The sequence below is a fragment of the Magnolia sinica genome, chromosome 3 (assembly GCF_029962835.1).
Source record: "Magnolia sinica isolate HGM2019 chromosome 3, MsV1, whole genome shotgun sequence".
Classification (NCBI taxonomy): Eukaryota; Viridiplantae; Streptophyta; class Magnoliopsida; order Magnoliales; family Magnoliaceae; genus Magnolia; species Magnolia sinica.
This window is the reverse complement of record NC_080575.1, coordinates 14904053-14926495: the sequence shown is the minus strand read 5'-3', so window position 1 is coordinate 14926495 and position 22443 is coordinate 14904053. Positions and strand designations below refer to the sequence as shown.

The following is a 22443-nucleotide window of genomic DNA, read 5'->3' as shown; positions in this document are numbered from 1 at the left end:
TAGACAACGTGCGTTGTCTCGCTCAAAGAAGAGGGTATATGTTGAGTTCTTTGATTTGGGGACGTTAGTTTTAAACTAGACAACATCGCATGGCTGGTGTCCAAATGGATATCCAGTGTGGGGTTCTTTCCGTCTAAGGAACAGACAATGGTAGTTGTCGAGGACAAGCTTGGGAATGTTGGGTTTTAGGATGTGGATTGTGAGGAAGGGAGAGGAGATGGGATTTATCTATACATCCTGCATTTGGCTCCTGTTTCAGGAATTTCAATTTAATCAATCCTGCTAAAAATATGTGATTCTAGTATTTTGAATTTTTGACATTTTTTTTATTTTATTCCTATTTTATTGATGAAAAGATGTTTCAATGAAATTCATGTTTACGACGAAGAGGTGCTATATGACAACCTGATCGAGGCAAACCGAAGACTAGAGTAGCTGAGTAGGGTGGTGGTGAAGGGAAGATGCGGTGCAGCTTGAATTTCATGTTATTCTACGTGTTTGACGAAATTCCTCTACTAGACATTGTGTTTCTCAGACTTTGTAAATGGCAATGTAATTGTAAATGAGTCTAATATGTTCTTTTTTTTTAATTTTCTTCTCTATTGTCACATAAATTTCTCACTGGTCTAATGCAGTCATGGTCAAAAAATGTTGAAGCATTGGTCTAGTGCGATGTATATACTTGATGTAATGTGAGTCATGACCATGCTTCAAAGAGACTCAAGAGTGGCAAGTATGTCTTCTTCCCAGTTCTTGTTGAAAGATGTGTTTAGTTGCACCAAATACTAGGAATTTTCATGATATTTCATATTCTAATTATGTACCAATAGTGGGTGCAACCCAACACATCTAAAAGCATTCTATTTCGTAGTATTGTTGATCATATGAAATGAGAAAGAGTGGTTGGCGATCAATAGAGTTGGATAAAATGGGGAGTACAAGCTTTGACTAAATCATTATAAGATAGGAATGATACTCTGTTACAACTTAGAAGGCATGTGACATAACTTCTTCATGTGGTCCAAATATCTCAGCTGACACACCTCATTTTAGATTAGAGATAGCCCAACAAATTTCTCCACTCATTGTAATTTCTCTTGCAGATGGATGGTTAAAATAACCAAAAAATTCAATAGGCATAGGTGCCAAAATTAGATGGTTAGGATTGATCCTTCAAGAATTTTGGGCTATGGTCCATGTAGTAGGATGGTTAACATAGGATGAAGAGTTCAGATGACACAAACATTGTCTCAGTGGGCCAAATAATAGTGACATGCTGTAACAAATCCAAATTTCATTGGTAATAGATCTTCCTAATCTTACTAAGAGTAGAAATAGATCAAATCTCAGGAATGGGTTGACATAATTGATTTTTATTGAGTCTCTCCAAAGCTTGGGCCTATGGCTGTTTGAGCATATCTCACATTCAATGCATGTATGACACAAAAGTTTTTGTCATATATTTTATATTTCTATTGCAACATGTGGCCTTATCCAACATAAAAGAATTATTAATGGGCAATTCACATTGTAAAAGTTGTATCAACCCATACTTTAATGTTGCATGCATGATGAAATATCAACGGTTAGATTTGTAGTACCCGGTAGGGAGTATTTGCTACAATGTCAAGAGAATTAAAAGATCATCTCCTGTCACGCCCCAAACTCGAGATACGAGCTCATAAAAATTTTAGCTACCAAATCTGGTGCTGACAGCCTCCGTAGTACCACATTCTCATCTCCCAGTTCTCATGGGCTAGGTTTCGATCCTGGGATCCTACAAGGAGGATTTTTACGGTGAATTTTTTTTGTAAAGGAGCATAACTACAAGTGTACCCAAGTCACAAAACATCATCACCACATATCTACTAATATAATATTTGACTATAGTGCTGAAAGAGAAATATATGATATAACAAAACTCCAAAAGATTAGGCACATGCTCCTGCCTCAATGCTGCTACGGTTTAGCATAACCTGCATGTAACGAATGTGAGTAAGCTTATTAAGAAGCTTAAAAAGTGTGTGTGTATGTGCGTAATGCATGTGACAAGCATACAAATGTCAAAGTAAGCAGAAATGATGGAGGGCTAAATTGGCAAGTCCATAAATGTTGTTAGCCATATCATGGCTATTATGTGGCCAAATGTCATATGCTAGAGATGCAATGTAAAACATGACAATACTCAACTAGTCCACATATCAGTATACTTCGTATCTAAAAACATCACTGGGGTCTAATACACTCCAACACTGGCTGCACCCATGACGCACATAGCCAAGTGAGTGAAGAAGGCCTCACTATCCGCCCTGTCGGTGGTATGTCAATGCCCACCCGGCTCACCAATAGCGGACCCATTTACGAGCTGGTCAAACTCAACCTAGCTTAGAGCCTCCTACCCTCGGGCGGATAAGGTCACACCCATTTTCAACTAACTACGACACAGTGGGAGATGGGACCTACTGGTATTTGTCACTCGAGCACTCATGTTATCCACTCAGTCTCAATGTTGAAGCATCCTACTGGTACCACAAGGGTTTAGGTACTTTCACCAATGGACATCCTAAGCCCCCAAGTATTAGAATAGATATTTCTGGTATCCAATCCGGTCAACTATGATAAGCCTGTGGAGGCCACAACCCCGATGTCACTAGGGTGTAAAAGTGATCGTGACATACAGATGCAAAATGTATGAGTCATACTATCCAAGTCATGCACCAAGTCATCAGTCCAGCGAGAAGCAGAATTTTCAGCATTAATTCAGTCCAACGAAGCCAACTTCGGTCTGACCAAAATCACGCAAAATTGTCCAGCGAGAGAATGAGATTTTCAACTTTAATTCAGTCCAGCCGAACGCAACTTCAGTCCGACCGAAGCATAAGTTTTTGTATAAATTTGAGGCGGTTTCAAAGTCGGTCGAAGCAAATACAATAAATTTGGGTCTCTTAATTGTTTCTAAGCATGAATTAGGGTTAGAAGAGTAGAGCAAGGTGTTGGAGAACTTCAAGGAGTCCTTCCTTCTTCCCTAATCTTCTTCTAGTTAGTTTTATGCTTTGTTTAAGAGTTTTTAGTTCAATCATGTCTTTGTTGGCTAGTTTGACATAGTTGATTTTTATTGAGTCTCGTCAAAGCTTGAGCCTATAGCTGTTTGAGCATATCTCACATTCAATGCATGTAGGACACAAAAGTTTTTGTCATATATTCTACATTTCTATTGTAACATGTAGCCTTATCTAACATAAAAGAATTACTAATGGGCAATCCACATTGTAAATTGTATCAACCCATACTTTAATGTTGCATGCATGATGAAAGATCAACGGTTAGATTTGCAGTACCCAGTAGGGAGTATTTTCCACAATGTTAAGAGAATTGAAAGATCATCTCCTGTCACGCCCCAAACTCGGGATCTGGGCTCACAAAATTTACAACTACTAAATCCAATTGCGACAGCCTCTGTAGTACCCCATACTCATCTCCCAGCTCTCATACACTAGGTTCCGATACTGGGATCCTACAAGGAGGATTTTTAGGATGATTTTTTTTTTTGTAGAGCATAATCACAAGTGTACCCAAGTCACAAAACATCATCACTATATATCCACTAATATAATATTTGAGTACAGTATTGAAAGGAAAATATATGATATAACAAAACTCCAAAAGATCAGGCACATGCTCCTGCCTCAATACTACTACAATCTAGCATAACCTACACACAACGAATGTGCTTAATTAAGATCCAGGTATCTCAAACGGTTACATAATGGAAATGGTGGTAATTGTTTTGCGTTACCGTGTCATAACGGCCACTATGGAAAAATTGACTCATAACCGAACCCCCCTCATGAGCCCGGTGTGAAAATGTCCCTACATTAATCACTCCCGGTGGGAAGTCTTGAACATGAGACCACCTGCTCTGATACCATGTAGGACAATTAACCACTTGCTCTAAAAGCTCAAACTGATAAAGCATGGAGAATCAATCCCTTTATCTCATGGCCCAAGCCCCACATCTCATGGGTTAGGACCTCAGCTGAACCCCCCTGTGGGCCCCACTTCACATGGGTTCTACTTCACACAAGCCACCTGTCTCACACGGCCGCCCACCCCGAGTATGCCCCTGCATCCTACAGGCCACCCCACTTGAGCTCGGTGTGAAAATGCCCCTGCATTAATCATTCTCAGTGAGGAGTCTCGAACACGAGCTAAGGCTAAGAGGTGAAGCTTGTAATTCGTTTGTGTAACATCCCGAATTTTCACGACCAGAGTATGTACTCGTGCCTGAGGAAACCAAGTGTTATAATATATAACTGGATGCTCTGAAATCGCGCCCTATTTTTTTCATTTATTTACATCTAGATACATTCATGAAGGTAACATTCATAAGAATAAAATCAATTGTATTAATTATATATCATCAGAGTAAAAGGCATAATCAAGGCCTTCCCCTTGGAAGCTTATTAGATTCATCGAGTTCACATCGGAAGTATAAATTTAATTAAATAATCTAGCTTCGAATTCTTTCAGCGTAGTCTTCTATAAGAAGCGGGCTCTCTAAGTCTTTAAACCTGTACGTCACCTATATAATCTGTACGGTTAGAAAGGGTCAATGCTCTACTCATAGTGAAGGTTATCCTTTAAGATTACCAATAATTTAAGAAATTCATAACAGGTAAAGTAAGGGTCTGATACGTCCCGTGCTCCACTAACACAAGAGTATTAATATGCGCAAACAACCTACATGAGATGCATGCCTAGCAAAGTGTGTGGGGCTCATCATACATAGTAATCATCACAATGTGGAATATGATTTATAGAAAACCCGGCTCGACCCGCATCCCATAACTACGGATATTCGCCGGCATGGCCAATGCTACCGTGGATTTACGAGAACTCCCCAAGGCGCACAACACATGGGTTGGGTGAATTATGTGCAACGATTTGTTCATGGAGCGACTATTTGCGACATCTAATCCCGGAGTGATGTGACACTGCATTTGTGAATTACACACATCGATTTGTGCACCACTACCCAAAGGCTTAAGGACTTACATGCCCCAAGAGGGTCTCTACTCAGAGCGCATTACGTCCATGATAGAATATTTGAGTCACTAGTTGTGATACATCTTACACATCACTTGCACTTATAGAGATAAATTGAAACATAAAGAATATAACTGAATCTAAATCATGAAGAATATAAACTAAATTATGGAGGTTCTGAAATAGCAAGACACATGCCCAAGTCGTAAAGATAAATGGCACAAGGCCAAGATAATAAAGAGGAGAGCGACAAGGGTCAATTCAACACAAGTGGCAATGGCCAATCATAATAAAAGAAGAGTGACAATAGTCAACTCTATAATACAGAGAGTGGCGATGGCCAACTCAAATAAAGAGACAAGTGGTAGGGCCAATTCAATAAATTGATAAAGCAACGGCGGGCTCATATCCATGGCCTCTCATAAATTCAGAGAAATCACTTATAATTGACATAATGTCATAATCCCAACAGGACCCATAATTGTAATGATAATAACTAAAACAAATGATAGGACAATCCTCAAAAAAATATAAACATGGAAGGCAAAATAATTCCCATTGTTAAATGTATGAAAAGGCAGGATAATTCACATCGTAAAAGGTACGAAAGAGGCCATAATTGATGGTGAAACATATAATAGCATGGAAGATTCAAAGTGATATGTAAAAGGGCAGATAAAAGACATGTAAAGGCAAGATCATATTCATGATGGCACGTATAAAAGCAGGAAAAAAATAAGAAAAAGAAGTGTAGGAGGCATTATTAGCTAACCCTACACACAAGTTTCATGCCTTGAATTGCATATTTTCATATTTATAGAATTTGAGTGTTTATTATTAGTATAATTAAATCCCTAATTTAATAATTAAATATTGAATCTAGTTTAATCAAATCTTCAAGAAAACTCGAGCCTGGATTTGAAACCCCTAGACTTGGAATCCTCTTGTTCTGTTTGGCGCCTGTGATTTAGAATCCCCTGTAATCCAAAAGTAACTATGCATAATATCTTTATAGGAGTTTGAATTTAATTATTAAATCAACTTTAATATCTTTAATTAGTATACGTATGTAATGTTTAACACAATGGTTGTAATAAGGCCGTTGAAATATATACTTTGCCCGAAAATGATTAAATTCGAAGTCTTGGATGGGCCACAAGTACAGGATCACATCCAAGTGACTAACCAATGATTTTTAACCGTTGATTTATAGGGCCAATGTTTGGACTGCACATATTATCCTATAAAAGTAATTATAGCAATGCATTTGAGAATCTGATTATTTTGGGATATCATCAATGGGCCATGTGCCTAATAGATTAGTTGCCTAGTGACACACATTACACATGCAACTCTAGAAAGTCTAACTCTAGGGATATACATGATACATAAACATGGTGTGATTTAATTGGGTCATATGCCGATCTATCAAAGTCAAGTTCACAGCATGTTTTAAAATTATTGAGACACGAGCCAATAAGACCTACCCTCACTAAACTCAATGAAGCCCCAACGCCGGCCGGGGAAGGGATCGTTTTGTTTAACTTAGAATGATGCTAGCTGAGCTAAACAAATTTCAAATATCCTTAATAGCAAAACATGACCCAATCAAATCTTACCATGTTTTAGTACGTCGGGGTTCTAAAGAATCTGATCCACGTGGCTAGACTATCTCTGACAATTGCATGGGGCCAATAAAATCCTGCCGCATCTGATCGGAGTCATTAGGCAATATGCTTTCCTTTTACACATGTCCCAAGTAAATCCCATCACTAGCAATAATCAATGTACAATTCATTTGGTCGAAGAGGATTCTTGGTGACCTTGCATGGGCTTACTATGATGAATATGTTCTATATCCAATTGCTATGTCAAAGGAAACAATTGGGATATGTTGTCAGAATATGTCTTAAATCTTCTTGTGCACTACTCAACCAGTCGAGAGGCCTACTCTACTAGTCGAAGCTCCCTTCGACTGGTCGAAGCTTGCTTGACTTGAAGTCCAACGATGATGTATTTGAGATTTCCGAGTCCTTTGACCAGTCGAGGGACAGACTCAACTAGTTGAGGGACAGACTCGACCAGTCGAAGGTAACGCAAATGATGCGCAGATTCTATGCGGACAGCGTAAATTTGACGCGGTTTCAAAGAGGTGCGTAAGTGGAGTTTCTTAAACTATAAATAGGGGTCCTTATGGCCTTTCTAAATAATGTTAAGGCTTTCTAAAAGTGTTCCAAGGATTTCTAAAAGAGTTCTAGAGTTATCAAAAAGTGTAGCAAGTGTGAGATTTTGTTCGAATCGGATAAGTCCTGTCTTTTTGTAATTTTTATTTTCATAGTGAAGATCTGTCGCTTTGTGTCGTAATTTTTTTTCGAAAAAGTTTTTCACATTAAATCTTTATATTCTTTTGTGATTGCTTGATGCTCTTGGATTGCTATCTTAGATCCATATCTGTATGATTCCGCAGCACAAATCACACCGAGATATAGAAATTTTTAGTTGAAACTCAGTAGGATGATGATGTAAATCAAAATGCGGGAAAATAAGATTTTTTTTTTTTTTTAAGTAGCAGGCTGAAGATACGCATTCAAATGGCAAAATGGATGGATTGCGCGGATAAAACGCATTGGCCCATGTCCGTTCCTAGACTAAATGGGTAATTGGCACGTGTGAAGCCCTTAAAGATGGCACGTGTGAAGCCTTTGAAGATGGATGTCCACGTATATATATAGCACATGCAGAGTGCTTATGACGAGGATTGCACGTGTGAGGAACTCGAAGGTTCAAGTGAATGGCTGGGAAGTACCGATACAATGGATTCATATGAACAGCTTTGACGGTGAATAAACATCATGATGGCCCTTCCCCATTGTTCCCTGTGATGTGGTCTACTTTCAGCTTCGGATCTTATCGTTTCTTCGTTCATGCCTTAAAATGAGATCGCTGGATGGACGGCGTGGATAAACCACATGCGTTACGGTGGCCCCACATATTCGGGAAATTCTGCATTGGTTAGGGCACAGGCACGCGGCTGTATAGCCGTACACAGTACTGGCCAACGTACATCATTTTCTCCATCTAGTCAATTACCAGCTGGCTATACCGACCGTTGGGGAGATGATACGAGTAGACCATCTCTATCTGCAGTACACGTGGCAGGGTGGTGCATCAATCTCATCCGTGCATCACATGGACATTAGGACCTTCATGGATGGTGTACGTTTCAAATTTTAGTCATATTAGGTAGTGCCATCCATCATATTGAAGGACGCCGATTAGACGGATAGGATTATCTTATGTTTATTTTGATCAATTCACCATCCACACTACAGGAAGCTGGATGAAGGGTCTCGATTGATGCATCACCCTGCCACTTGTGCTTTGGCTTGAGCAGTGTATCATCTCCCTCATCAGTACAGGGCCATGCCACGTGTATGATGGGAGGGAGATCTACCGTACTCCGACTGGGAGCGGATTAGGTGTTACCCGCATAACACCTTAGTGGGTGTTACCTTACCGTGTGAGGCCCACCTTGATCATTTTTTTTTATATCTAAGCCGCCCTTCCGTTTTCTCAGCTCATTTTAGGAAGTTTTCCTAAAAATCATGTAGATCCAAATTTCTGGTGGACCACCCACTGGAAAACGTATTGAATGATCATCTTAAACTTTTTGTAGGGTACAAAAGTTTGGATGCAGCTTATCTTTGTATTTTCTCTTCATCCAGGCTTCTTCCACCTTATTAAGGGGTTGGATGGCGAATAAACTTTACAGATCTTTTTACGGTAGGTCCAGAGAAGTTTTTAACGGTAGGCGTTCAATCACCACTATTTCCAGATGTGTGCATCACCTGACATTTCAATTTGCTTATTTTTTTTGGACGAGATATAGGGATTTTTCTGATCCACTGGCTTTTTTTAATGCTCAAAACTTTACTTTCCAATATTAAATCACTGCTTTTTTTAGAAAAATACTCCTATATTACAAAGTCATTTTTTTTTTTAATCTTATCTCTTATCCTCCTACGCAAAAATCTATTTTCAGATTCTTCACTCCTCTTCACATAGCGATACCCCTCTGCTTAAAATAAATTTTTTAAAATCTTTTATTATCTTCATACAATAATATCCATTTATTTAAAACTCATTTTCTAAAATATTCTCTCTTCTTCATATAATAATACCCTTCCACCAAAATATTACTTCTTTATCTTTGTTTTAATTTGTCAAGAAAATACGAAAATGGTGTCTCCATCAAAGAAAGCACACACTATAGGTATAATTGATTAAATTGCCCTAAACCTAAACTGAAAAAATTTCTTATAAGCTATAGAAGTTTTGGATCAAGCTTATATCTTTGTTTTCCGTCCATCCATGTCTACATCATCCTATGAACAAGCTGGATGACAAATAAAACATCATTATGGGGCTTAACAAGGTTTCAACAGTGGAAATGATTATCCCTAATGTTTCCTGTGGTATGATCCACCTGATTTTTGGATATACTTCGATTTTGGGCTCAACCGCTTGAATTAGATGAAAAACTAATGGACGACATGGATAGACCACATACATTCATGTGAAGCCCGCTCAATTTCATGTTAAGCTCGATCAATTATCCATAATTACATGTACTTTTTGCTATAGAAGCAATAACTACGGATTAAATCTAATTCGTAGCCATAGAGCTATTGACTACGAATCTAATGAAATAATGGCTATGCTACCAATAGTTACAGCCTTTGACCCTTTTTTTGGTAGTGGACAGTGTTACCGTGGGCAAGGCGGAGTTTGCACCATGGATATCACAGTGCCACCATGAAAGTAAGGGTATTTTTGTCTATAAAAAGTTAATCCGTGCAATAATGGTTTAGTTATGGAAAATAAAGTTTGGGTGCTCAGAAAATCCGATTGATAAAAGGTGACATTTAGAGTGGGAAAAATCTCATGGGCATACAACACACCTAACACCTAATCCACTCCCATTGTGACTTGACCGTACAATTAGTGGGACCCACGTTACCCATTTTAGATTTATTAATCAACCGTGTGATCGGATGGTCCTAATTGGCCTACTGGTCATAGATGAAAGAAGTATTCAACGGTTTGTATTCATGTGGTATATTGGAACGTGTGAAGCCCTTAAAGATAGCACGTGTGGAATCCTTAAAAATGGATGTCCATATACATCGCACATGCAGAGTGCTTAAGATGAGGATTGCACACGTGACACATTGAGGCATGTGTCACATGAGACGTGCTAATCCATGCGAGGCACTTGACGGTGATTGATTGATGGGGGAAGTCCCAATCCAACGGAGAAATGAAACATCCAACCGTGAGATGGGTGGACCATACCATCAAAACCTTCCGGAGCAAAAGTTGTAACAATCCACTCATCAGATAAGCCACAAACGTGAGTTGAATAAGATAATCAGCTGTACATTGATTTCAACGGTGTAGCCGGCCTAATGAATGGACCATCCTAGTTTTTGTTCCGGGCGATGTTTACTACTCGGCGTACTTGTTGCATTGGAGGATGTTCTACAAAAGTGATATGTCAGTAGATAATACAATCGATGTAACCTAAGTTAACATCCAATTGGTGTAAAAGGTTTACAAGTAGGTCCCATGGATCAAAAATCCAGACTGTTATTTTGTGTCCATTCATCCCGCGCTTAGGATCTATTGATCTTTAAGTGAGATAGAATTGCATTTGGTTCCATGCAAATTCTATCAGAGGAAAGCGTAGACACTGGAGGGCTAATTTTTCGAGGGGACGGGAGATCAACTCTCGCTTTTCACTGGTTGCTTCGCTTGATGACTTTTCGTTTGGAGGAAAAATAGATGTAATATTTGATTACTAACAAATTATTACAATCGTACAGTTGGAAGGGCGAATTTTTTGAGGGGATAGGAGATCGACTTTCGCTTCCACTGATTGCCTCGCTCGATGGCTTTCGTTTGATGTAAAAAGATGTGATATTTGATCAGAGTCACCATTAACAAATTATTACGATCCTACAGTCCGTTAGACGCTTTAGAAAGCTTAAAGTTTGAGAATTCAAAGATCCTTAACCCTAAGATGACTCGTGAGTTTACGTTCTAAAGATTTTAAGTAGGAGACCGTAGTTTTTTTTTTTTTTTTACACATGCACACACGGATACCGCAGTTATAAAGAAGAAAGTGTTAGGCACTCACTCTACCCATACAAATGTACAATCTTTACTTTACAAGATTTGACTAATTTCTGAGGAATAGAATTAGTTCTCGCATACAAAAAACATAATATGGTGTAATGACAATGATAATTGATTGATTCAAAATTCTAATAGGCAGAATCCGATTAAATCGGCAAGCCGCAAAGCATACGTTCGAAATGATCTAATGCAAGGTATAGAAATGTGATGCATGAGATACTTGATGTTGTATTGATAAAACGACAGTCAATTGGCTAAGGTTTCTGGTGGACCAGTTTCGATTATATTGTTAAGCCTCAGAGCATAGGTCCACCAGTCACATACAAAAAAAAACAATAAAATGCAATATAATGTTGATGTATATGAGGGGCAAGGGGTTGAGAAAATTAATGTTGCACGATACTAATACTCTAATTTGATGAGATTGGTTAAAGTTAAATAGTTGGGTGAACGGTAGTATCGCAAGGCTAAATTAAGTGACTCATATTTGAACTTAAGTGACTAATGAGGCTTTTAACTTGGGCTAGCCCAGGCTAGATCAGGGTTGGATTCTCTCTCTCTCTCTCTCTCTCTCTCACACACACACACACACACTCTCCTTAGTGGAGGGATGACTATATGGGTAAAGCCTTAAAGGTACGAGGATGATTTGAGACAAGAGTAGATGCTTTCTGATGCTTGAAATGAGAAGGGAATGAGGTTATTTATAACATCCCACCCGATTTTCTTGTAATTCCTAATAATCTTAGAGACAAAATGCGATTGAAGGGCTGTGATCAGAGATTGCCACATGGCATTATCTCATGAGTTGTATGAAGTGGTAAAAGTGTAATTTTGGGTAAGTAAATGGGCATTAGAGTAAATACACTTCAAACGCATATTCTAGGCTTGAAAAAAGGGAGTTCCATATGCTCAAGGAAAGCTGCCCCAAAGAGGAAAAGTGTCATGTGGTCAGTGGCAACCTGGCTGCCGTCAGTCCCCACTTAGACTCCCTGCTTTAGCAGACAACATCCTCCAAGCATGCGAAGGCTCTGCTGTGAAAGTTGCTGCTTTGAGGTTTCACCCATTTCTTCAATTGATTTTGCTTTTGGGCTTGAGTTCGGACTTTACCGGGTTAGTTAACTGAGTTGTAGGGTTAAGTAGGCTAATCGAGTGAGTTGACTCGATGGATGACTTAAAGTTCTAAGATTTTATGTTCCTGGGGTTTAAAGTTAGGTTGATTGGATTGACTAAATTGAATGCGGTGAGTTTAGAGTTTAGGACCGGAGTTCCTAATGTTTATGCTTCTAATTTCGAATCGAGATTTGGTTGTCCTTCCATCACTTCAAACTCACTCAGCTAATTAACCCAGGGTGGATATCTATAATAAAGAATAGAATTAGGTGGAATGGAAATCCGTCCTATATGAAAATTTTAATAATTTTTAAAATTTTTTAAATCTATTACATATGTGGGCCCCACATTGATGCATGTGTTCTATCTACTAGGTTTATCAGCATGCATCCACTACACGGGACATTCAAGTTATACACGTGTGTAAGTAACCAACATCAATTGACAATTTAGTCCATTGATTACAATTCCATGGTCCAACAAATAGGAATTTTGCTTAAAAGGATGTTTTTGTCCCTGGAAGGATCTGATTCCAGACGTGGAATTGGACGGTGAAAACACCACGGTATTTCCAGACATACAACCATCATGCAATAATGGTGTTAATCCCATCTAATGGGATTCCGTACCATTTAATCCAGTGGACCAAACAGGCTCTAAGATTACAATGCAGCCACCATCGGCTGTTCATCTCGCATTATTAACGGCGTGGATCATTGGAAAATCAACTCAGATCCACCTCTAGAATACCAACGTACCCATAAACAACATTAGGGCGTATTGCAACAAGCCAAACGAAACATCAGTCAATGGTCCAGTTGCATCAGAACGTGAACAGTGCACTAACAGATCTAATTTTTTAAGTGGAGCCCATGCCCCAAAATTTTCCCCACGGATGATTGTCACTTTGGACCGTTGTTATGTTTTCTCCGTACCGTACATTCGCCCCCTCTATCATCCAAGGGTTAGAATCATTTATTTGGGGAGTTTTTTTTTTTTTTAATGGCATTGTCGATCTATCATGGCCTGCTTAAGATCAACGGTCATGATCCCAGATCTATGGCCCTACATGTACAAACTGGCGAAACGAAGCTCTATTCTGTGATGCATCAGAGCCTACAATCCCTCCATGTGCCTTCACTTCACAACTTCGGTCCGAAGAAACGCAAGCAAGATTACACTAAATAAAGCTACCAAATATAAATCACATGTTTAAGTGAGAATATCACACATGGGTGCAAGATCCACGCCGTCCATCAGGTGGCTCACAAGGTCCAGATTCCCCTGCCAAAAATTAGGACATATCCAACGATCAGACGATCCACAAAATGCAGCCCACCTGATGAGTGTGACCCACCTGATGGAGAGCGTGGATGTGACACTAGTTGGCCACGTGGCACATGTGGTGTCATGTAGGACAATGCAGGGATAGCATAACTTGAAGATAGAGATGAGAAAATTCCAACCTCCAACAAAACTATAGCCACTCAAAAAGAAATGTCATGCAAATGTACGGTTTAGATGGGTGGAAAGAGGAGTGGGGCAACCCAAATCAAAGACAGGGCAATGAAATCAAACGATGGATTTGTAGCCATTGAAGTGTCTGTGTTGGGGACTGTGGGGCCCAGTGGTGTGAACCCTCCAACACCAGTTCCACCAATGCCTCCTCCCATGACCGGTGTGTCCCCAGGTGTGCTCGTCGTCGGCGTTGTCGTCGTCGTCGTCGGCGTATTTGTACCGGGACCCGTTAGTGGCGTGCCGGCGGGCACCGTTCCTCCAGCATTACTGCAAATTCGGGTCCAACAAATCATAGCCGTTAGTTAATGGATTTACAGACAAAAAAATAATAATAAATGCATTAGACAGATTGGATTAGTTTAAAATTATTCTAAAGAGTGGCAGGATTGTGTGGCCCACCTGATGAGTGAGCAACTGCACATATTCCACTCGACCATACCGTTCAAACAGTTGGTCCACTGCAGATGGACCATAAACTAATAAACCCAAAATCAGATTGATGATTCTAACCTCTGATTATCACAGAGTTTTCTATTTAATATGACCACCTCATTGTAACTGTCCATTTGGTGGGCATGAATCATGAAGTTATGATCACCTAATTCATGTGATTTTACACTCATGCTCCATCTACAGTGCGGACTGCAATTTGGACGGTTTGGATTAAAGCAAGGACGTGCCTGTACACGGGCCTTCTGGTATGCAAGCATATCAATATACATTCACCATCTTTCAAGCATTCTTAGGTTGTACAAACACTACATTCGGTGCATAATATTTATTTAATATATTATAATATATATAATATAACACTTGAAAAAAGAGCTGCGTTGGATTCTCCACAGTAGAGAGACTTTCGAGGTTTCAAAGGAATAAACTGGTGGTGGGTCCCACATGTCCAGTAGTGAATGGGCCATTGATGAAAAAAAAATCAATTGGACAATCGTAGCCTATCAATGGTTAGGATTGTCCAATGAAAGCAAGTTTTGGCTACTGGTAGATGAACGGTGTAGATCTTTTACTCGTGTGGCACTAGTAAATTGAACCATGTGGACAGTCCTATGTTTATTTTTGAAAACTAAATGCAAAAGCTAAAGTCTTAGTACTGAAGCAGTCTCACTTCCTTTTTCAAACAGAACTATACTTTCTGCCATTTTGGGGAAGAGAAAAGCTTTGATACTCTGCCGGAGTGTGATGGTTCCTGCACTTGCATTCATCTAACCTACTGAACCGTTCAAATCCTGGGATTCCCTTTCGATTGGTCACAAACCAAGAGCTAAACTGAAATTATATCTTATCTGTCCGATTAGTGGACATCAAGTGGACGGTTGAAATGAAAAACTGTTTCAACGGTGCACAATATCCTAAATCTGATTCTTGAATCATGATCTAAAGTGGGTTCTACCATTTGGACGGTTCGATTTGAGCTTCGGGTATGCCACCTGTACAGTTTCTGAATGCACGAGCTCGCAAGATATATCAAGAAAAAAAGAACATTGATACTCTGGCAGGGTATGATCATGATACGCAGGCAATTAGACATTATTTGGAAATTGCATGCGCACAAGTCATTAAACTGTCCAATTCATGGGTCCTAGCGTAGATTTATAATCAACCAAATACTCGTATTTAATCATATGATTACTGGGTCAGTGGACATTCCTTGGACGGTTAAAAATGAACTTCGAAAAACAAGTGTCCCCAAATCAGAGGTTAGGATTATTCAAACCAATCTGATTGTGGGTCTGTAAATTAGCAACAATGGGTTTCATGATTCTATCGGTTTAATTAGAGTTAATGTCTCCAAGTGTACAATTTATAACTGCATGGGTATCAAGCGTCATACTCTTCCAGAGTATCAAATATCACCCCATATCAATCACCCTCCTTTCGGCAAAAGCCGAAGCGTGTAAAGTGTATAAAGAGAAGAGAAGATGCTAGATCATGTCCTGCTGGATATAGACACGTGTTTCAATGATCCGAACCGTTGATCTGACCAGACGGACGGCTGATGGTAGCTTCGTAAAAATTTTATTATCGGACTCCCTAAACCTGTCCTATAAAATAGGTGTTAAGGCGACGGTCCATATTAAAACATTACAATCTGAGATTTTTCTTAGATAATTCCATCCAAGATGGGGCCCATCAACGGTTTGGATAGTAGGAATGTGACCTTAGGTCCCCTAGGGAACATCTAAGCTAAATGAATTGCAGGCACCCCACACGTGCGAACCTGACATCCGAGCAGCACATTAGGTGGGACCCACGCATGTGACCTGGATTGAAAAAGGAAGGTTGGCTAAAGTTTATCAGTGGGCCCCACATATACAGAATTTGAAATTTTTTACTGCGTTGTGGCCCACCTGATTTTGGAGGCGTCCCAACATCATGGTGAGACGCACCTACCTTATGAACAGCTCAGATGTCAGATTTTGAACCGTTTGCACCAACTACAAAACATTCTAACGGTGGCATTTCACCCAGTGGCATGCCTGACTCCTTAAAAATGCTACTATTCTTGGACCAGTCATGGTGGTCCACCTGATGCACGGCTAGGATTGCTTTGACGTGCTGGGGATGTGTGGGCCTAACAAGCTATAATATTCAAATGACACGTGGCAAGTTGCATACAAAAGAGGACTCATATAGAAAGATAGGCTTTCAACTCATCCATTTTCGGAAACTGAGCCATTCTAGGGGTGCAATGGACTGTGGTAGGGACGCGGATTTCCTGCGAAAGCCTTTCGCAGGAAGTTCCTGCGCTGGAAAACTGGGTGGGGCCCAACGTGATGTTTTTAAGAAATCCACCCCGTACATCCGTTTTCTGAGCTCATTTTAGGACTTGAGACCAAAACTGAGAAGGATCCAAGACTCAAGTGGGCCGCACTAGAGTAAAAGGTGGGTAGGAAAATTCTTACCGTTGAAAACTTTCTGGATAGGAAAATGATGTTTACATGACATCCATACCGTTAATAACGTCATTCCTACTTGGATGAACTGAAAACACAAATATTAGCCTGATTCAAAACTTCCGTGGCCCATAAATATTTCAACTGTGTACCTTCAATAATCACATTTTAGGTCCACTTGAGTATTGGATACAGCTCATTTTTAGCCTACCATCCTAAAAATATCTCGGAAAACGGATGGCCGGGGTGGATTTCTCAAAAACATCACGTTGGGCCCCACCCAGGTTTCCAGCGCAGGAACTTCCTGCGAAAGGCTTTCGCAGGAAATCCGCGTCCGTTTTCTCACACAAGGCTAAAGAGGATGAGCGACCTTCCCATGAGGTCGAGCTCTGTGGGCCCCACCGTGATGTGTGATGAACATCCACGCCGTGCATTTGACAGGTCCCCTCTAGTTTATGGGATCTACAAAAAATCAGCCATATCAGAAACTCAGGTGGGCCACAATATCCGAAACCATAGTGGAAAGTCATGATTAAAAGATCTAAAAGTACATGGTGAGGCCCACCTGAATTTTGGAATGGCCTGAAATGTAGTGTGAACCGTCATCCAAGTGGGACACACACAATGGATGGATGTGCTACGTGTACAAATGGTGAGTGTGTGTTTATGAACCGTGATAGGAAACCGTGATTTTCATTTTCACATTGATCAGATGATCATAGCCATCTGACGGGTGGCCCTTCAAGAAAGGGTTAGCGGTCAGATATTCAGTGAGTGGAAATTGGCTAATCGTCCTGGTCTTTGAACTAGGAGCCATCCATGATATGGCCCAGCAGATTGGATGGACCAGATTGATACAGGACCCTACCACGTCACTGCGGATGTACGGCTCTACCATCTTCCGGTTTCTACGCGCTCACACCGTAGGACGCGGATTGCGTACTACCCCCGCCTGTCTCTGGCCCCGAACGGGTAGTTCTGTGGGCGGGTCCATTGTGATGTATCTGTTTATCAACACCGTCCATCCATTCTCTTCGATCATTATAAGGAATGCACACAAAAATGAGGCAGATCCAACGCTCAAGTGGACCACACCCAATAATAAGCTTGGGTTGCATAATGCACAAAGCATTAAATGCAAGATTCATCGATGGTGTATTCCACTTGAACGTTGGATCTGCCTTATTTTTGTGCTCGCATCTTAAGATGACATTAGAAAAGGGATGTACGGCATGGATAAACAGATACAACACGGTGGGCCCGTCCACAGAACTGCCCGTTCTTAACTAGAAATGGACGGGGTAGTACGCAATCCGTGTCCCACACCGTATCATCTACCAAATCGAAAACACCGTACTCGAGCTGCGTGTGACGGATGATACGCAGGCGCTCAGAAATTGCACACGTCATACATTAAATGAGAGTGCACCCATCCCACTGTAGACAACTCAAAATCCCAGGATCGGAACAATCCTAACCTCTAATTGATGGACACTTGTTAGTACAAATAGGACCGTTGGATGTTTTAAATTTTCAACTGTCCAATAAACGGCCACCAATCCAAAATAATCAATGATCAAATAGGTTGCTTTATATGTTTACACTCCATATCATACCAATTATTAAGTGCCTGAGTATCATCCATCACACTCTGCCAGAGTATAAAAGCTTTGCCAGAGAGGAAATCAGACAGGCCATGCAAACGGACACGCGGAAACCCAACAAAGTGAACAAAAGGACAAAAGACAAAACTACCCACGCGCTCTATAAGTTGATACTTGATAGATGCACCTATTTCAAAAATGTACTATTTCTTTTACTAATAGTATAAATTATAAGGGCGAGTCTATCATCTTGGAGGTGTAAATGTAAATTCCCTAGCAATTTTTTACTGAACATCGCAACCAAGTATTCATATATATAGGGGCGGAGGGAATGGTACAGTGAGGTCGACCTCATGGGAGCTTCCCAATAGGTCGAGATCTGTGGGCCCCACCATTAAGTGTATCAGACATCCGCACCGTTAATTTGGTGGGTCCCCTCTAGGTTACGAGATCTGCTAAAAATCACCCGTATACAGGACACAAGCGGGCCACACCATCTGAAACAGTCCAATCATGCCCTAGCTAAAATGGAAAATAGAGCGGCCCACCAAAAAGAAAAAGAAAAAGAAATATATATTTTTATTTTTGGGTTCCATCTACATAGCCCAGCTTTCAGACCAAAAAGATAAAAGAAGCAGAATAAAAAATAAAAAAATAAAATAAAAACTGCTTTTTTCTTTTGCTTGGGCTCCCATCTGTTTGTATGCGTGTGACTCGACCCAAAATCAAAATATTTATTTCAGTTAAATAAGTAAAGACCTATATATTTTTTAAAAATAATAGGAAGAAAAAAAAAACCCAAATCTCAGCTCCTCAAAATCTCTATATAGAAGACAAATCATTTTTACAGTTAAAAATACCCATTTTGTTTTCAAAAAAAGATCTCTCTCTCTCTCTCTCTCTCTCTCTCTCTCTCTCTCTCTCTCTCACTGAAGGATCTTTTTTTTTTTTTTAAGATTTAAGCTAGAAAAAGATCCCTCTCTCTCTCTCTCTCTCTCTCTCTCTCTCTCTCTCTCAAACAGAAAACCCATTTCAGCATTTCCTGCTAAAAAAAAAAAGAAGGAAAGAAAGACAGACAAGGAAAGAAAACAGAGACATACCTTGCAGATGATGGGTACACACAAGATCCATAACCTACACCACAAACCACCAAAAAAAAAAATCATTTTCAGTCCAAAAACTATTTAAAAAAAAAAAACCATTAGAAGAAAAAACCAAGTTGGGTGATTAAATCATTTTTGGGGGGGTTAGATCATGAATGCTTACTTGGGTCAGTAGAAGCAACAGCAGCAGCGCCAGCGAAGTCGCAAGAGCCAGGAGCCATGCTCTTCCTCTGATAGAAGCTATTGAAAGCGTAAGAAGCGTGCGCCTCTAGTGTATTTGGGAGAAAGCATAGACCGTTGGTCTGTATGGGTGTGCAGTCCGCACCCGCCCCACATGCGTAGTCTAGCGCCGTCTGCAACTGCTGCTGGCTCACGTGGCTCCTCGCCACGCACCAGCTTGCCGCGTCAGCGGCTCGTAATAGCAGTGCCAGACACGCCATTCCAACTGCAATGGCTGGGGCCGTCCATGAAGAAGAAGAAGCCATGGGCGATACTCCAAAGAAGGTAAATAAAGAAAAAAAAAAACTAAAAATACAAAGGTAAAGCTGGTAGTAAAGGAGGAGAGAGAGAGAGAGAGTTTCTGAAGAATCTAAGAAGAGTGACAAAAGGCAGGTAGTCTTCGGACGAAATCAGATTGCGTACTGAGTTACCCACTACGCTCTTACGGTACTGAGTAAACTCAGTTGAGCCTACCTTGAATGTATTTGGTGTATCCACACCGTCAATCTATTTTTTCAGAACATTTAAGGGGTTGATACCAAAATTTAATCATACCCACTGATCGAGTGAATCATACCACAGGAAACAGTGGGAATAATGATTTCCACCGTTGAAATTTTTCTAGGCCCCACATTGATGTTTACTTGTCATCCAAACTTTTCATAAGATAATACGGATACGGATGAAGGGAAAATATAATTATAAATTTGATCCAAAACTTTTGTAGCCCCCCAAGAAATTTTCAACGGTAGATATTCAATTCACACTTTTTATTGTGTTGTGGTCCATTTAAGCTTTGGATATGATTTCTTTTTGGGATTAATAACTAAAATTATCTGTTACAATGGATGGACGGAGGGGATGAAATAAATAAATAATGACGAACCTAACAGGGTTTACTCAGTACGCAAGCCGCTTCCTCTTGGGTGACGTTGTAATCGGCCAGGCGCCAGCTGGGATATCTCGGTTTTTTATGACTCGGATCCGGGTCCCATTTCTTTATGACCCGAATCCGCCAGGTCAGGGGTGGCATCGTGTCCGACTCGTCTTTGGACCGTCGATTGGGACCTGTTCTCTTGAGCCTGCCATGCATGGCTCGAGTGCCCTGTCGATTTTCAAGGTGGGTTAGTCATTTTAGCCTGATTGGCTCGAAGTCAGCCTGGTACCAAGTGGAAACCACCTTTTTAGAGTCGACTCAATCGAGCCAACGAGCTAGCTGGGTTCTTGTACACGCTGGATGTATGGCCGGTGGCAAGAAAGGTGGTATGTATTTGAAATAAATATTTTTAAAAAAAAATTTATGTTGCTCATAAGGTGTTTGATAAATTATCTATAAAACTCTCACAGTGGTTTCATAAACAATGAAATTTTGAAGGTGCAATGTATGTGTTCACGTAAATGTTGTACAGGCAAACTCAGTTAGCATTGGCTTGAGCTGATGAGTAAACCGAGCTAAGCTGGCCAACCAAGCTTGAGGACTAATCTGTGTCAAGCTGAAGCCAACTTAACTGGGTGTATACCCCTAATATCTACATGCCTTACCTCCCACAAATATGTCAATTCTATCAATAAAAATTCTGTCGTCGGACTCGATCTCTTCATGTCCTCCCTACATTATAGTTTGTCAAAGGTCAGCAGGCCTCATCATGATACATGTGTTCTATTTATATACATGACATTCATCCATTTCACTAGTTTATTTTAAGTCATGAGTTGAAATGAGGTAAATCTAAAACTAAAATAGACCACGACATGGGAAACAATAGGGATTTAATACAAAACTATTTTCATGAATAGGTTTAATGGCATATATGTTGTCAGATGTCTTAAATCTGGGATTTTTTTTTTTATGTGCACGATCGGTCGAGGGTCTAGCTCGATCGGTCGTGGGAGCGGTTTGACTAGTCGAGCGCTGCTCGACTCAAAGTCCAGCGAGCTCAATTCTTTAGTGTCCGAGCCACTCGACCGGTGTACGGCTTGCTCGACCGATCGTATGGGTCCTCGATCGGTCATGCAATCGGCACGACCAGTCGTGGTTACGCAGATTTGTTCCGTGATTTTGTGCGGATTGTGGATTTAAGTCCTTTCGCAACAAGGATGCGGAAGGGAGTTTCCTAAAACTATAAATAAGGGTTCCTAGAGCTATTCTAATTTATTCAAAAGCTTTCTAAAGGGTTCTAAGGTTATCAAAGGGTGTGGCAAGGGTGAGATTCGAGAGTTGTTCGAATCGGGTAAGTTCTTTCTCTTATAATTTTTATTTCATAGTGAATTTTTGTCGCTTTGTGCCGTGGTTTTTTCCGGCAAGAGTTTTCCACCTTAAAAACATTGTGTTCTTCTGTGATTGCTTGTTATTATTGAATTGCGATCCTAGATCTATATCTGTGTGATTCCGCAGCACAAATCTCCAAAAATATAAACATTGTGGTGGCCTTTCAAAAAGTTTTGGATAATAAGTGTTTAATCCGGATCCATTGTTTCCAATGAAGTGGTCCACTTGAGATTTGGATCAGCTTCATTTTGACGGTGGGTGCACATTCAAATAACATCTAATCCGCTCCCTACTTACCCACAGATTGCCCGGCACAAATGCATGATGGGAGGATCAATCGAAATTTTCATAATGGTAAGATTATCATAACCGTCAGTTCATGATCGTTTTAGCATCCACTAAGTGGATGTTATCATCGTTGTAATTTCCTGATACCAGCTGTGTGTGTGAGACTCGGTTCTATA

General features: G+C 40.3%; 1 protein-coding gene across 1 annotated transcript; it reads right to left on the bottom strand.

The window, feature by feature from the left end:
• Positions 1 to 13770: 13770 nt before the first annotated feature.
• Positions 13771 to 20069, bottom strand: LOC131239584 (PLASMODESMATA CALLOSE-BINDING PROTEIN 3-like). The gene is made up of 3 exons (XM_058237358.1): positions 19655 to 20069; positions 19489 to 19522; positions 13771 to 14142 (listed from the first exon to the last, which is right to left on the bottom strand). Exons 1-3 carry the CDS (start codon positions 19974 to 19976, stop codon positions 13875 to 13877), a joined length of 624 nt encoding a protein of 207 aa, XP_058093341.1. The 5' UTR covers positions 19977 to 20069; the 3' UTR covers positions 13771 to 13874.
• Positions 20070 to 22443: the final 2374 nt, after the last annotated feature.